Source organism: Mercenaria mercenaria, chromosome 13 (assembly GCF_021730395.1).
Source record: "Mercenaria mercenaria strain notata chromosome 13, MADL_Memer_1, whole genome shotgun sequence".
Classification (NCBI taxonomy): Eukaryota; Metazoa; Mollusca; class Bivalvia; order Venerida; family Veneridae; genus Mercenaria; species Mercenaria mercenaria.
Genome location: NC_069373.1, coordinates 31,678,110 through 31,693,877, shown reverse-complemented (window position 1 = coordinate 31,693,877; position 15,768 = coordinate 31,678,110). Strand labels below are relative to the sequence as shown.

General features: G+C 35.3%; 1 protein-coding gene across 1 annotated transcript in view; it reads left to right on the top strand.

The window, feature by feature from the left end:
* Positions 1–15,539, top strand: part of LOC123530447 (cadherin-23-like) — a 43,345-nt gene extending 27,806 nt beyond the window's left edge. Inside the window, exons 21-27 of the mRNA XM_053521445.1 lie at positions 115–391; positions 984–1,135; positions 5,371–5,560; positions 5,797–5,894; positions 9,221–9,294; positions 10,686–10,983; positions 11,356–15,539. Of these exons, the coding sequence (XP_053377420.1) occupies positions 115–391; positions 984–1,135; positions 5,371–5,560; positions 5,797–5,894; positions 9,221–9,294; positions 10,686–10,983; positions 11,356–11,453 (1,187 nt within the window). The 3' untranslated portion in view covers positions 11,454–15,539. The remainder of the gene's footprint in view (positions 1–114; positions 392–983; positions 1,136–5,370; positions 5,561–5,796; positions 5,895–9,220; positions 9,295–10,685; positions 10,984–11,355) is intronic.
* Positions 15,540–15,768: the final 229 nt, after the last annotated feature.

Here is a 15,768-nt window from a genome sequence, read left to right as displayed (position 1 = left end):
CAAATGACACAAATCATATGATTATATTTTGTTGGTAGTACAAGAAATGCCTATTGTGGTTGTAGTTAAAAATTATGAACGGCATTATTAACTGAATGCGAAATTATTTAACAGGTGATATCACTTTGATTGCGAATGCGGTAGCCGGCGTTGGTTACAAGATGTATGCTGCTGCTAGAGACGGTGGTAGTCTCAGTTCAGCAACAGGAGCAACTATACGAATAGACACATATGATCCTTCAGCTGTTATACTTAATTACTACATGGACATTAGTAAGAATACATACCTTGGAATGGAGACAAGTTTCCTTAATCAGCTAACCACGGTTTACCAACAAACATACACACAATCTCTGGCGAAAAGATGGTGTGTTGCAGAACAAACAGCCTCGTAAGTTCTGTTTTTTTATTTATAATGTCAACAACGTCCCGACCTGCATTTATGTAGATAACATTTGATTCGTTTAGCAAAGGTCGAAATCTCCATGCTATGCTGTCAAAGTTACGTGACATCAGGCAACGTTGTGGTCATATTAAAAATTGAACGTTCATATGTTATGGTTATGTCTTCTAGCATTTTCAGTACATCAGATGTGTTTTTCACTGAATTATTAGTATTGCTTTGCAAATTGAGATGTGTTCCTGGCGAGTTTTGAATTTTCAGATGACGTAGAAAATTGATCATGTAATGACGAAATGACATAATTATGTTCTTTCTTCATTACACTAAAGACTGCCGGGCTAAATCTGTCCTCTTAGACATTTGGATTTTTGCTACTGGTCTGTTTGCCACTGTTATTTGCTGCATGCGGAATTTCACTGAGATACTCCGTTACATCTCAACGGAGCAAATATTTTGTAAACTTGTGGTTTTGTTGATCAAAGAAAGACAATACCCAACTGGTGAATTTTAATTAGCGTGCAGCTGTAAGACATTTAAATATCTTGTATTGGCATTTTTTTGTTTCTTATGTCTTTTACAGATCTTGTATTGTACGTGTGTATGTAATCAGTAATAACAACGATACAAATGAAGAATCTGAGTTGAATACAGATAAAGAATTCCTAACTATGAACGAAGCTTATGCTATTACTGCTGCTGATGATGCCGGTACACCTGCCGGCGTCATAACAGGTACGAATTTATTAGTCCCCTACTGGTTGAAAACCAGTTTTGGGGACTATAGGAATGCTCTTTTCCGTCATTCCGTCTTTCCGTCATTCCGTCTTTCCGTCATTCTGTCATTCTGTCATTCCGTCATTCCGTCCGTCCGCAATTTCGTGTCCGGTCCATAACTCTGTCATCCATGAAGGGATTTTAATATTACTTGGCACAAATGTTCCCCATGATGAGACGACGTGTCATGCGCAAAACCCGGACTCGTAGCTCAAAGGTCAAGGTCACAATAGGAGGTCAAAGGTCAACAGGGCTTTTTTCCTGTCCGGTCCACAACTCTCCCATCTTTGAAGGAACTTTAGTATTACTTGGCACAAATGTTCCCCATGATGAGATGATGTGTCATGCACAAATCCCGGACCCCTAGCTCAAAGGTCAAGGTCACAATTGGAGGTCAAAGGTCAACAGGGCTTTTTTCCTGTCCGGTCCATAACTCTCCCATCCATGAAGAGATTTTAATATTACTTGGCACAAATGTTCCCCATGAGGAGACGACGTGTCATGCGCAAAACCTGGACCCCTAACTTAAAGGTCAAGGTCACAATTGGAGGTCAAAGGTCAACAAGGCTTTTTTCCTGTCCGGTCCATAACTCTCCCATCTATGAAGGGATTTTAATATTACTTGGCACAAATGTACCTCATAATAAGACGATGTGTCATGCACAACTTTCAGACCCCTAGCTTAAAGGTAAAGGTCACACTTAGCAGTCAAATGTTAACATAGCATGAACAGGGTCTGTTTCGTGTCCGGTCCATAACTCTGACATTCATTAAGGGATTTTAATATCACTTAGCACAAGTGTTCCCCATGATGAGACGACGTGTCATGCGCAAATCCCGGACCCCTAGCTCAAAGGCCAAGGTCACAATTGGGTGTCAAAGGTCAACAGAGTTTTTTTCCTGTCCCGTCCATAACTCTGCCATCCATGAAGGGATTTTAATATTACTTGGCACAAATGTTTCCCATGATGAGACGATGTGTCATGCGCAAACCCAGTACCCTAGCTTAAAGGTCAAGGTCACACTTTGAGATCAAAGGTCAAGAGGATTTTTTTCCTGTCCGGTCTATAACTTTGTCATGCAAAGCAGGATTTAGATATCAGTTGGCACAAATATTCCCCTGGATGAGACAACATGTCATGCGCAAGAACCAGGTCCCTAGCTCTAAGGTCAAGGTCATATTTAAGGTCAAAGGTCAAATTCAAGAATGACTTTGTACGGACATTTCTTCTTCATGCATGGAGGATTTTGATGTAACTTGGACCAAATGTTCAACACCATGAGGCACCCTTGTTTTTAGAATTACATCCCTTTGTTGTTACTATAAATAGATTTTATTGTAACTTTTTTATTTCTGGCGGTAGAGAAAAATCGAGACCACTTTTCTGTGGTACAGCATGCATGTTACATCCAATTTTTAGGTGTATTTTGACCTATCTCTACCTGGTAAGAGTTTCTTGTGGACTTATGTTATTATTATTATTATTATTTTTTTTTTTTTTTTTTTTTTTTTAAAGATTAATTTCCCTTTGTTGTTACTATAAATAACTTACATGATAACATTTTTATAATCAGCCCAAAAAATTCAATATGAAAACAACTGTGGGTTTTTATATATGCACATTTTAATCCAAGTGTGTTGTTATAATGTTATAACATATTGTATATGTAGTACAAAATTGTTTATACATCATTGACAGATATCAGTTCATCATGTTATACTGCAGTAGAAAAAATTAGGTGCCTTCCAGTAGGGGACTTTGTATTGCATGGCAATACTTCATTCACTTGTTTAATTTTACTTTGCAGACAGATATCTAAACCAAGTATCAGTAGCATATTAATGCTGTTATCTCTACTACATTTGTTTTGTCTGTGATATACCTTGTTTTGAGTCCTCTGACTAAGTCGTTGTACATGTAGGAAAGCCATATCTATAAATCAACAGTGATAAATTTGCTTTCTATAAGTAATATACGTCTTTAAAGTTTCTAAATAAATTGAACACCGGTCATTTTCTAATAATAGTTAATGTTAGAAAAATGTTCCCAGAACCCCAGAGGACAGACTCATGTTTCACTATATCAATTGATTAATAAAATTCTTTTTTATTTCAATACCCAAATATAACGGATATCTACGTTTACGCGCTAAGAGGGTGATCAAGGATGTAAACGTAATACAAAGAAATATGTTACTATATTTTATAACACCATAAGTAGTCCAACAAACGGTGTCCGGTTCTATTTGTCTATTCGCGGAATGATATAAGTTTTATGGAGCTATATAGGAGTCGCTCATGTCCATCCATTGGTCCGTCCATATTCGTGTCTGCTGTACACCTTAACCGCTGGAAAGATGTTCATAAAAGTTGCCCATCGTGCAGAGCACACAACCCAGGTCACTTGGTCAAAAGTCAAGGTCACTTGGTGGTCAAAGATCAAAAAGCTTGATTTCGTGTCGTATTCTAAACCACTTGGAAGATTGGTTTCGTTTCATGCAACGAAATATATAACTTATCAAGACGACGTGCAGAGTGTACAACCGTCGACCGAGGTCGGTTTGCTGTAGTTCAAGGACACACTTGGAGCTCAAAGAACAAATAATTTAATTTTTTGTCAGCTTCATATCTTATCAACCTCGGGAAGGGTTTCCATAAAATTAGCATGAATTGGTAACCTCATTAAGATGAAATGCAGGGTGCACAATCCGGTCAGTAGGTCTAACGTCAGTGTCACACTGAGAGGTTAAATATCACAAAGCTAAATTTTTTCTCCGCTCCATATCTTCTAAACTACTGCAAGATGTTCATGACATGAGTACCAGTTATCAATATCTTACGGACGACTTCAATGCCAGTAGGTCCAATGTCAGTGCCATACAAAGATGCAGAGTGCACAGCCTAAGTCGCTCTGTCTAAGTTAAAGGTCAAACAGAGAGGTCAAAGGTCAGATAGCTCAAATTTGTGTTTGATTGATGTTTCATAAATGAGCATCAGTCGTTCACCTCATCAAGACGACATGTAGAATTGCACAACCGAGGTCACTAGGTTCAAGGTCAAGGTCACATTTAAAGGTCATAAATATGATGTCTCAATTTTCAATCCACTCGATATCTTCTAAACAACTAAAATGAATTTCATAAAACTAGCATGATTTTTCAACCTTGTCAAGACGTTTCGCAAAACACACAATCCAGGTCACTAGATCCAAAGACAGTGTCACACTTAGAGGTCAAATGTCAAATAACACAAATCTGTGTCCGCTCCATTACGTTTAACCACTGGAAGGATATTTAAAGCATAATCTCATAAAAACGACATGCAGGTTGCACAGTCCGTGATATTTAGATTGAAGGATAAGGTCACACTTGAAGGTCAACGGTCATAATTACAACATTTTACTTCCCATGTATCAAACAGAAACTGGATATATTAATACCATTTAGGGATAGCTCTAGTTTGATCGCGTTTGCATAATATGGACTATATAGACACAGTTTCACATCATGGGACGTTTTGGAGTTCTACACGTCCAAACAAGCGACATGTTATATGTTCTGGGAAACATGGTGGGAGAGAAAGGTGCATTAATTTCTCAGTTTTGGTTAAAACTATTTCACAGGCGCTAATAAATAAGTAATCAACCCGAATTATCTTTCTTCCAAAGTCGGCTCAACGTCTCTTAATGGGAACTTAGTCGAAGGAGCAAAGAATTTGCAAACATAATCTATTTATGGACCTAAGTAGCTCTGAACATGTAAAACACTGATATTTCAAGGAAGATTGGTCGTAAAATCTACCATTGTTAGTGGGTAATTGACAACGAGAACAATGTCCTCTTTCTGTTGTGAAGGATCATACAATTTATACAGTATAGACATATAATTTTCTCACCACACCAAGGGCTTGAATTCTGTTCTATTCTACGTAATGAAATAAGCTGACTTTATTGTTCTAGTATTTTATCTTAAAAATGGCGATACATAGTTTTATATTGAATAACGTTTTGAATGATAATTGATAGGATATGCTTGACGTTTGTCTGAATAATGAAAAATGCGTTATATTGTTTCACGTTAACAGTTTCATTGAAGCCCACAATTTACTTGTTTGTTGACAATTGCATCCAATATCAAACAATCCTAGTGGTAAATTTGAGAAGTGTTCGTTAACCTTTCGTTGCTATTTGTAGGAATTGGTTGGAGCTCATTTGTTATAACGAGAGTTGAAAAGTATACCCCTGATTCGACGGAGGAGGATTCAACACCCTGGATAAAAACAACACCCGGAATAGTTACAGTGTCTGTGATTGCCGCTGTCGTATTCATACTGCTAGTAATAGGTGTAGTTTATTGTTGCTACAAATGGAGAAATCCCTCCAGGTAAAATTAAGTAACAGTTATATAACAATGATACACCGTTCTTAAAAGTTTCACAATCCGGAAAGTGAATCACCGTGCAATGAGTTTTTAATCTACTTCCAAAAATAACTATGAAGTTCAGCGTACAATTTTTACATACAGATTAGTAAAAAAGCAGAAGGAACTACGTTAATCTGTATTATGTTATTAAAACTAGATACAGTAAATTTCAAAGAACTTAAATAAATTTATTATAGTGGTCGTCCCCATAGTAATCGAGTGGAAGTCGGCGACAGCGACGAGGGCGATAAAGTGGCAAAGAATCAATTCCATTCTAAAAATAACATGATTCACAGTAAGTAAAACCTTGGTACCGTTCGAGAAGTTAGACTAGAAATAATTGGTTTTGGAGTTTTCTTGCTGTTAAAATCTCCATCGGTGTGATAAGATAAGTTGTTAGTTATATTTAAATACCATTCCTTGTAAACATTATACAAAAATACTTATTCCAGACGTATATAGTGTATTTTACAGTCTTCGATTAGATGAAATTCCAACCAATGTTTCAAATTCCAAAAATGTTCTATTGCAGTTTTCCAATGTTATTCTTATGAAAACAACACTAACCGTTAATTTACATATCGCTAACTGACAAACACATGGAACTCGTTTTTAAAGCAGGATGGTATATTGTTTAGGTCATGTCGATTTTCTTACATGTCAAAAGCTTGAGAGCATTTTGGCACACAGTGTTCATATTTCATAAAATTATGTCTAAGATCATTTTATGACCTCTAGTTGTTTTGGGGTCATGATGTCAAATGGCAAAGTCGCAATGACCTCAAAATTGAGAAAAGATACCGAGCTATACTTAGAAAACGCTTAAACCCTATGCCTGCGGTCGTTAAATGACGCATTGCGATGATTAGGTCAGTTAGTAAAATATCATGTCCATGATGGCTTTCATACTGAAAATGAGTCTGCGGCCGTCAAACTTTATGCGTTGTTTACTGTGGATAGCAGATGATGTAATAATTGTTACAAACTGTGATTTTATTGCAAAATAACACACAGTTTAAACATTCTTTGTAAAATATGGAGACTGTCCGACAAACCAGGTTGCATCAGAACATTTTTTTATCTAATTAAGGAAAAAATGTTAACGTGTATATGTATATAAATTTCAAATATACCCACCAAGATTGATAACAAAGTACCAAAAATACATTGGTAGGAATGAATAATGTATAGTCTAACTTGTTCATTGTATACAGGTTTCTCTCAAACTACTTGGCCAAATGCTTTGAAAACTTTGTTATACATATTGAGCATCATGAGGTGACTTCATGGGGGCAAATTACATAAATCTAGCTTTTATTTTGTTACAACCGCTTTTCTCATCATTGTAGGATTTGTGTTTTTGTGCATCTTTGCGTTGTTCTTTGCTATGTCAAAAGTCAGTACATCAAATACCAAGGTCACAATGATCACCATACTGAAAAAGATATCCGATCAATAACTTGAGAACGCTTAGTCCTAGACTGTCGAACTTCGTAAACTAGCTGCTGGCCGGTGAATCATTTGCTTTCTGATCTATTACTTAATACCCTTTAGACCCACATCAGTCGAAAGTCTTAGAATATACATGCAATTATCATATGGCATTTAACGTTTTGGGTAAATGTGACAAAGTTAAAAGTCATAGTAACTTTGAGACGCTTGAACTGTGTCTTCGACCATCAAACATCATAGAATGATTGTGTGTGTGATTAGCAGGTGATTCACTGTGTTTTTGGTCAAAGGTCGATGTTGGAATTAGACTAAGACTAAAAGTGAACAATTTCCAATCATGTACTGGTGGACAAGCTTTGATGGTCGAGCTCCGTAAACTTATAATTGCCTGTGAGCTGTAGTTGACACCTGTTATTCTAGGCTTCTCTAGTTAAAGTTAGCCTATTGGACTGAAAGGTTTAACTGGAAAATTCTTGGGCCTATAGCTGTCAAGGCTCGCGCTTATCTACCATAAGGGAAAGAATTTGCGTGTATCAGAAAATGATCTTATTGGTTTTGGGTTTTCGCTTCAATGGTCAACCTTATGATGTCTTTAAAACTTCGCAGGATTATTATCTGTGTTCGGTAGATGACACATTGTTTTAAGGAACAGAAGGTCAAAGGTCTGGGTTTCTTATACATGGACATACGGTAGAAAAACTTCTCTGAAATACATGCTTTTGTTATCAAATTACTTGTTGCGGTTTTGGGTCATTAGATCAAAGGCCACGATCACTGTATACTTAAGACTGAAAATTCATACTTGTCACCTCCTGCTGACCGTCCCGGGGCATATGTGTTTTACCAACAACTTTTGTATTTTGGTTTCTGTCTTTTTTATGAAGTGTAAAAAATGAAATTTATTATTCGAAACATTATCAGGATATTTATTCTATTAATCTTCGTAAAATACTTTATGATATGTTCAAAGAAGTTTAAATTACAAGAAGTATTTTCATGTATAGTTTATGTTTTACGCAGACGTTCTAACATATTTTCAGAGACTTCAAGACCACAAATGACTCCTTGTAAGTTTTCAGCGCATTGTAAGCTATTGCGCAAGGAAAGGATCTTAGCTAGTTTTATCTTGGCAATCCGTTGCACAAAGTTCTTACAGTAAAATGCATGCATTAGCCTTTTTGATGTGTGAAAAATATTGCAGAATTGTTTTGTGCTTTGTGATTTTTTTCTTAATGTGTTTAAGAGATAAAGCCGCCAGATATTGCTGCTTTTGATTTTCTGTTGTAGTGACGTTAGTTCATTTGTCAGTGTGTGTTTTATGTTATAGTGTTTCTTGTAATGTGATGTGATACTAAACTGTGAATTCATAGTTTCTCTCCTCAATTGAAAAAAGAAAGTGGTAAATCATGTTCAGTTTTTTTTTTTCAGTTTTCAATATATTTCTTTATTTCACCCGATCATACAAACAAACATGACCGAATGTTGATCATGTTTAGATGGTTAGTCTATTATCATACATACACAATGTATACCAACAGGGTAAATATAGAGTTAAAATAAACATAAAAAGATACGATGCTTGATACAGGTCAAACGTATATTTGTTCCTTTTCGTGGTATATTTCATGTTAAGCAATTACTAGTAACTTAAAGTAATATCTACTTTTGCTTCAAGAAGTTAAAACATTCCAGTCCGGGTTATGCGTTCTATTCCAGCGAGAGAATAGTACCTGGCGAAAAAAAACGTTATAGTACCGTAATATGAATAGTTCTTCAGACAGTTTACAATCCTGAGATAATGTGCAAAGTTTCTCGACAAACTTTACTGATGAACCGATACCTCGAATGAAATAAAAATTCAAAATGTTCAATTCTCTTTACGACCCGGCCATACTTATTTTGTACAAAATGAAGTTTTGTCAGATTTCTTTAGATAGATATTTATTTAAAAAAAAAAAAAATTTTGGGACGCTTGTGGAATTCTTACAAAAAGCAATGGTCTTTGTGGGTCTTTAAAATGTCGTCGCCCCTTTTTGTAATTCTTAGTGTCAGATATGTTATATCTAAATCTGTGTAAATGAAGATATTAATTATATAACCTAAATGTTATTCAGCATGATTGTTGACTTATTTGTATATTTAATGACATGATGATTAATATTTTTGCAGCTGATAGAGCACCAAAACCGTATGACAAGCAGAATCTACCTCCACCTGTAGTTACATTACCCATGCCGTCAGCTGTAAGTGTTTTATTCATCTGTCTTGGGAATAATGTTATCATCCCCTGCAAAAGGCGGAGTGATATTGTTTTGGCGTTGTCCGTCCGGCTGTTTGTCCGTGTGTGCGTCCGAAATTGAAAATGCTTATAATTCAAAACGTATAAAAGCTAGAATCACCAAATTTCACATAATTATTAATTAGCACATGACCCTTAGGCCTACTTAGATATGGTGTTATTCTACTAGACCCAATAAAATCAGAGTTTTTCCTCTTGATTTGTTTGAAAAAAGCTTATTGTTATAAAAGTATTTAAGAAAAAATCACTAAACCTCACATAATTATTAATTAGCATATGACCTTTACTCACGTATTATATTATCCCACATGACCAAGTAAAAACATAGGTTTTAATCAATTTGGCAAAACGAATGAAAATGTCTATAATTAAAAAATTATCTTCAATTGACTCTACAAACTTCACATAATTATCAATGAGCGAAGACCTTTGCTAACATGATGTATTATCTCCAATGACCTAGTAAAAGCAGAGATTTCCCCTTGATTTTGAAAACAAAAAAGTTAAAGTGCTTATAATTTAATAAAGAAGTATTTTAACTAGAATCACAAAACCTGAAATAATGATTATTAGCCCATGAACTTTGCTTACTTGTTGTGTAATTCCCCTTGAACCAGTAAAGGCAGACATTTTGCACTTGATTTGGTAAATAAGGGATAGATCCCCACAGGGCAGAGTTTCCCCCCTTTGTTTTTGTAAAAAATAGGAACCAACATATCATTGCACGGTCCTTTTGTATATTTGGATATTAAATTAAATATCTTTCAAAATATAGTTATCTCATTCACACAACAACCTATTCGGTGGCGGATAAATTCCCTGAATTTGCTTGTTTCAAATATTTCAGCCAGTAATACTGTGCTTCTTGAAATGTCTTTCTTTGATAAAAGTTCGCTGATTTTGTCTATAAATTAATTAATAAATGCCATCGTTTTCTAGAAATCAGTAGATGGAAATATTCCAGACTGCATTTTGTTTAGATAACCTGTAATTTGCATTCAGGCAAAGCAAGAAACTATACGCCTTACAAAAACGCACATGCATTGTATGATCCTTGAACACACAAGTCGTGTGACGCTAGTTAGTGAGAGTGGCACTACTCAGCTCGCCTGCATAATTAATGTCCAACTACATCGAACCAAAGAAACAAGCTACAACGTATTGCGAAAGGCTTGATTGGTGACTTGAAAATAGTTTCTTTCAAGTGTCTATATGTCACAACTTACATAAAATAATTAGTTTAAAGTTTGTTTTCTGATAAAATTGTTCTTATTACTACCAGTTGTTAAAGTAATTGTTAATCCGCCTACAGAACTGATTTGAATAATTTTACAGACAAAGAAAGTACCATTTCAAGTTGGCAACAAGTCTATAGAAAGACCTAAAGACGTGAACCTTTTCGATACTGATATGAATGGTCCAATGCTGGTTAAAAAACCAGAGAAACTTCGTTCTAGTAGCCCGGTTCAAACAGAAAATGTTCAAGCACCGCGTCGATTAGCTCCTGTTCGACCCCCGGCACAGAGGCCTCCACGACCAGAAACCAATGCCAAGGATGGGCCAGATTTACCTACAGATAATGCAAACTACATGGTGATAAACAGGGTTTTCGATGGCCGTGCAATTGATCCAGGTTAGTAGTTTTATATCAGTCATATATTGTTTGCATTTTCAATGCTATTAAGGGGATAATTATCCATCTCCGACAAGTTTGGGATATATGAATATAAATTAGAAAACAACAGTAAAGTATTCGGGTATTTTCCGGTCAAAAACAAAAGCAAATTCACTAGGTTTTACCCAAACACAAAAGACAAAGACAGATTGTTCCTTGGCCACAGAAAAAGTGGTGTTCATGTCCTGAAGAGAACAATCGAGATTGCTGGTTTGATTTCGTCGCGTTTCAATCCGGGATGGATATTTAAAGAATTTTATGCGACATAACATTGTTTTGTTGAAATTTGTTCCTTTGGTCTTATAAAGTTTTCTTTCATTTTTTTTCAAGGGTCAAACAGAGTGTACGAGTATAGCACGCAAACAGGTGAACGACGATGGGTAAATACGCCAGACGGACATCAGGTCAAGTTGACCAAGGACAATTAGTTCAGATTTAGATTTAGAGCAATATCTTCATCAGGGTTACGTTCATTTCCATGTGACATTTTCTTCACGTTATTACTTTTCATTTCAAAGTATTTACACATTGCTTTGGACATACACATAGAGGATAAACGTCGGACATGGATTTGCTGGTATGGGTTATATATTCTGTCATCAAATTTTTTAAATGCCATCATTTTACAGTAGCCTTAATATGCAAAGTGTATGGTACAGTCAAGTTTACCTTTCAGACTACGGTTACAAGCATATACATTAAGTTGCACATAATATACGGCAATAGGTGGAATTGGTTAGTCTTCGGGTTAAGCGCCTTTTTGGACTGAGACGAATAAAAATAATATCAAAAGTACGTCAAAACATTGATTCGACGCACTTTTTATTCGATATATTGTAGCCTATGAAAGATAGTGAGTTGCAAAACTCAAGGTTTTGGAGAGAACATAGGACGGAGCTTACGAACCTTTGTTGAACAAATCCCAGCCCTAAAACATTCCTCGAAATACGACGTGCTAAGCGAGGAAGCTGTCTTTAGTTTTATAAAATTTATAGGACAGTCCATTTTGGAAAATGAGTTAAATGGATAGTGCATTCAACATATAATAACAAGGTTGACGGATATTGTAACAGTGTAAATTCTGGATTTTGTAGATAAAATCATACTATTACCAGATGCGTAATCTTTTTCGGAAAGGTGACTTTGAATCTAACGATTTTTCATTTTTTAGCGAATTCGACTGTGCTTTATTTCTACTACTTATTCATGCATCAAGCTATTTTGTAGCTGCGAATACAATGTAGAATTAAAAAGCCTAACCCACCAGTTACAAGGAAAACAACAGAAAAACCCACTAACTATCTATAAAGAACATCCTTTCCTACTAAACAAAAAAGGGCAATACAACAATAAACAGCGAAAGAAGGACGATACTGCAGCTTCGATTAAACTATACCTTATGACTTTGGTATGTTAATTATGGGTCGCTTTCATTCTGTAGAATAGTAATGCTACCTCATCTAATGTTTTGACGGATTCGTTTGACTATATCTGTTTTAAATTATTTTTGTTATACTTCCATAGAACATTTCTAGATGATGTTAAAACATGATTATGTATAAGTTTTCTGTGTAGTTAGTTGTGAATGTCATGTTTCATCCAGTCTTACGCAATCATGTTAAGAATTTACCTCTTTCATGTTTAGTTACATGTTAAAGTGGAATTTTGCGCATTTTTAAAGTAAAACTCCAGCTGAAATAGATGTGTGTGTAAAAAGGGTGGAAGAAATTATAGCTTTTAACCGAGTTTACCAAACTCTCCCCTTTACCAGTACGTAATGATAACTTTCCAAATATGACTTTTCTTATTTTGACTATGCAGTCTTTTTTAGAAAAGGCAAACTGCACGCAGAAGTTTCTTCCCTTCAACTTCAGAAATCTCTACCTATAGGTAAGACAGATCACTGCATAGAAGATTGAAGAAAAGAACTATTATTTTATTAGTCCGATTTCTTTATTTTTGAGGCATCATAATTGCAACTTCAAATATTTATGCGACATTATCGTTAATTTGGCACATTTACATGCACAGCAACCCAAAATTGCTTTTATAAAACATTCACCAAAACCATTAATGTGCAATAAGATGCGCATAATGCCACTTTAATTAAAATGTTTATGCTATGAATTTCTTTGTGTAGCTAAACCGTGCTTTTGTTTTATTAAGTTCATTTTTTACAGCATTTCTTTTATTGTACCCCCCGACAACAAAGTTGTAAGGGGGGGGGGGGTATACTGGTTTCAGGTTGTCTGTCCGTGCGTCCGTCTGTCCGTCTGTCTGTCCGTAGACACAATCTTGTGCGCACCATCTCTCCTCATCCCCTTGACACAATTTAATGAAACTTCACACAAATGGTCAGTAACAACAGTAGTTGTGCATGGGGCATGTTAGGTTCTTTCAGAAAAAAAATTGCAGAGTTATGGGACTTTGTTTTTTTGTTACTATACTATATATATAAACACAATCTTGTACACATCATCTCTCCTCATCCCCTTGATACAATTTAATGAAACTTCACACAAGTGATCAGTAACAACAGTAGTTGTGCATGGGACATGTTAGGTTCTGTCAGAAAAAAAAATTGCAGAGTTACATGACTTTGTTTTTTGTTACTATACTATATATATAGACACTATCTTGTGCACACCATCTCTCCTCATCCCCTTGACACAATTTAATGAAACTTCACACAAGTGATCAGTAACAACAGTAGTTGTGCATGGGGCATGTTAGGTTCTTTCAACAACAAAAATTGCAGAGTTATGGGACTTTGTTTCTTGTTAAACATACTCTGTACATACAATCTGCATATGCAATCTTGTGCGCGCATAGTCTTCCGAACCCTTGCACACAATTTGATTAAACTTCACACAAGTGATCAGTACCAACCCTAGTTGTGCAAGGTGCATGTTACGTTCTTTTAGATAAATATTCTGCGTAGTTATAGGACTTTGTTCTTTTGTTACTATACTGTATACATACAGTCTATATACATACAGTCCGCATAATTATGCAATCTTGTGTGCGTCAAATTGCAATGTACTGTGTCAGGGCATGCGAGGGGTACATTCATCACCTTTAGTGATAGCTCTAGTTTATCCTATTACATTGTCTTAGATCAGACTAAGTTTGTGTTACTTTTATATTTTAAGTTCATTATGTCGGAAACTGTTAAATTTATATTGCTTCTGTTGATTCCGTTGACAAGGAAACCCCTGTCTGTCTGGTGTTACCATCATTTAGGCAAGACTATAACAATTGGATATTTTTCGATTTTTGAATGATAAAAGTGTGGAACTCCAATGTTTTTTTTCTGTAACATTTTATACCAAAGGTCGCGCTAACATCCGCACTGTCGCCAGCTGCGCCGCCAATTATAACGCACATCTTTGATTCATTTATTTGACTTTCACATTTCAGGGTAACTTTATAGAAATAAATGTAAATTATGAAAATAAGTATTAAGAATATAAAGCACATTTTGCGTAGCAATGTTCGTTAAGTATATATATTTGATCCTTAATCCGAAAAGCAAGCAGTGCTTTAATTTTAACAGACTGGAATAATTTTTATGTTTTTCTAACTTTGTATCTATATTAACAAAAAACTAACAATTCTATTTATCAAATTGTTTGTTATCTTATCAAATTTCCAAAAAAAAATTATTATCACAGTAATTGTAGTTTTCGTTATTAAAACTTTTAAGCCACCGGCCGTTCTTGTACGTGCAGTAGTCACACATTGTTCAATTTTTAACCTGTTACATTTTTTAAAGAAACGAATCACTAATACGTGACAACTTTGCTTATCTTTTAAGTTTTTTTTACTCATATTTGTAAGCATCATTATTTGAGTCGCACCATGAGAAAACCAACATAGTGCATTTGTGACCAGCATGGATCCAGACCAGCCTGCTCATCCGCGCAGTCTGGTCAGGATCCATGTTGTTCGCTAACGGTTTCTCTAACTGCAATAGGCTTTGAAAGCGAACAGCATGGACCCTGACCAGACTGCGCATCCATGCTGGTCGCAAATGCACTATGTTGGTTTTCTCATGGTGCGGCTCATTTTATCATATTGACGGGAGATACGCAAGGAGCATGTAAGGAAAACACTTTGATATTTATTGTTAATTCATAAATGTATTCATTATATAAATAAGATCAGGATAATATTTAAATTATTTGTTGCTTAAGACTAATTCACTGCATTTGATATTTTATTTGTAGACTCATTGAATGGGCGAAAGAACAATTTTTTTGCAGAATTATGATTTCAACAAGACAGATTTTTCGAAAAAAAAAAGAAGAGACCTATGACTACTAAACAGGGGCTGCATGTTTTATGAGAATTTTTAATTTGGATTAGTCTTGTTATTTTGATAATGTCTGTGATAAAACACATGTTGGCTTTGCACATGTATGTTAAAACATTGTGATATATTGCGTTGCTCACTTTTTCAGAAGATTATTTATTTCTATGACAGAATTCTTATTAAAACCATTATAGATTTTTCTGCTTAGTTATTTTTTTGTTCTCCTTCATGAAAGCAAATACTGACCGTTGAAGAGACCAAAATTACGAGGTCTTTTTAAAATGTTTTTCTTAGCATCGTTTATTTAGACAATGGCTTATCAAGATCTTGTGACCTATTTTCTGCTACGTATGTGGAAAAAGTTGTAACTATGTATGAATATTGTGCAAGGACTAAGAAAGAAATACTGAATTTGCTCCCTGCCCACA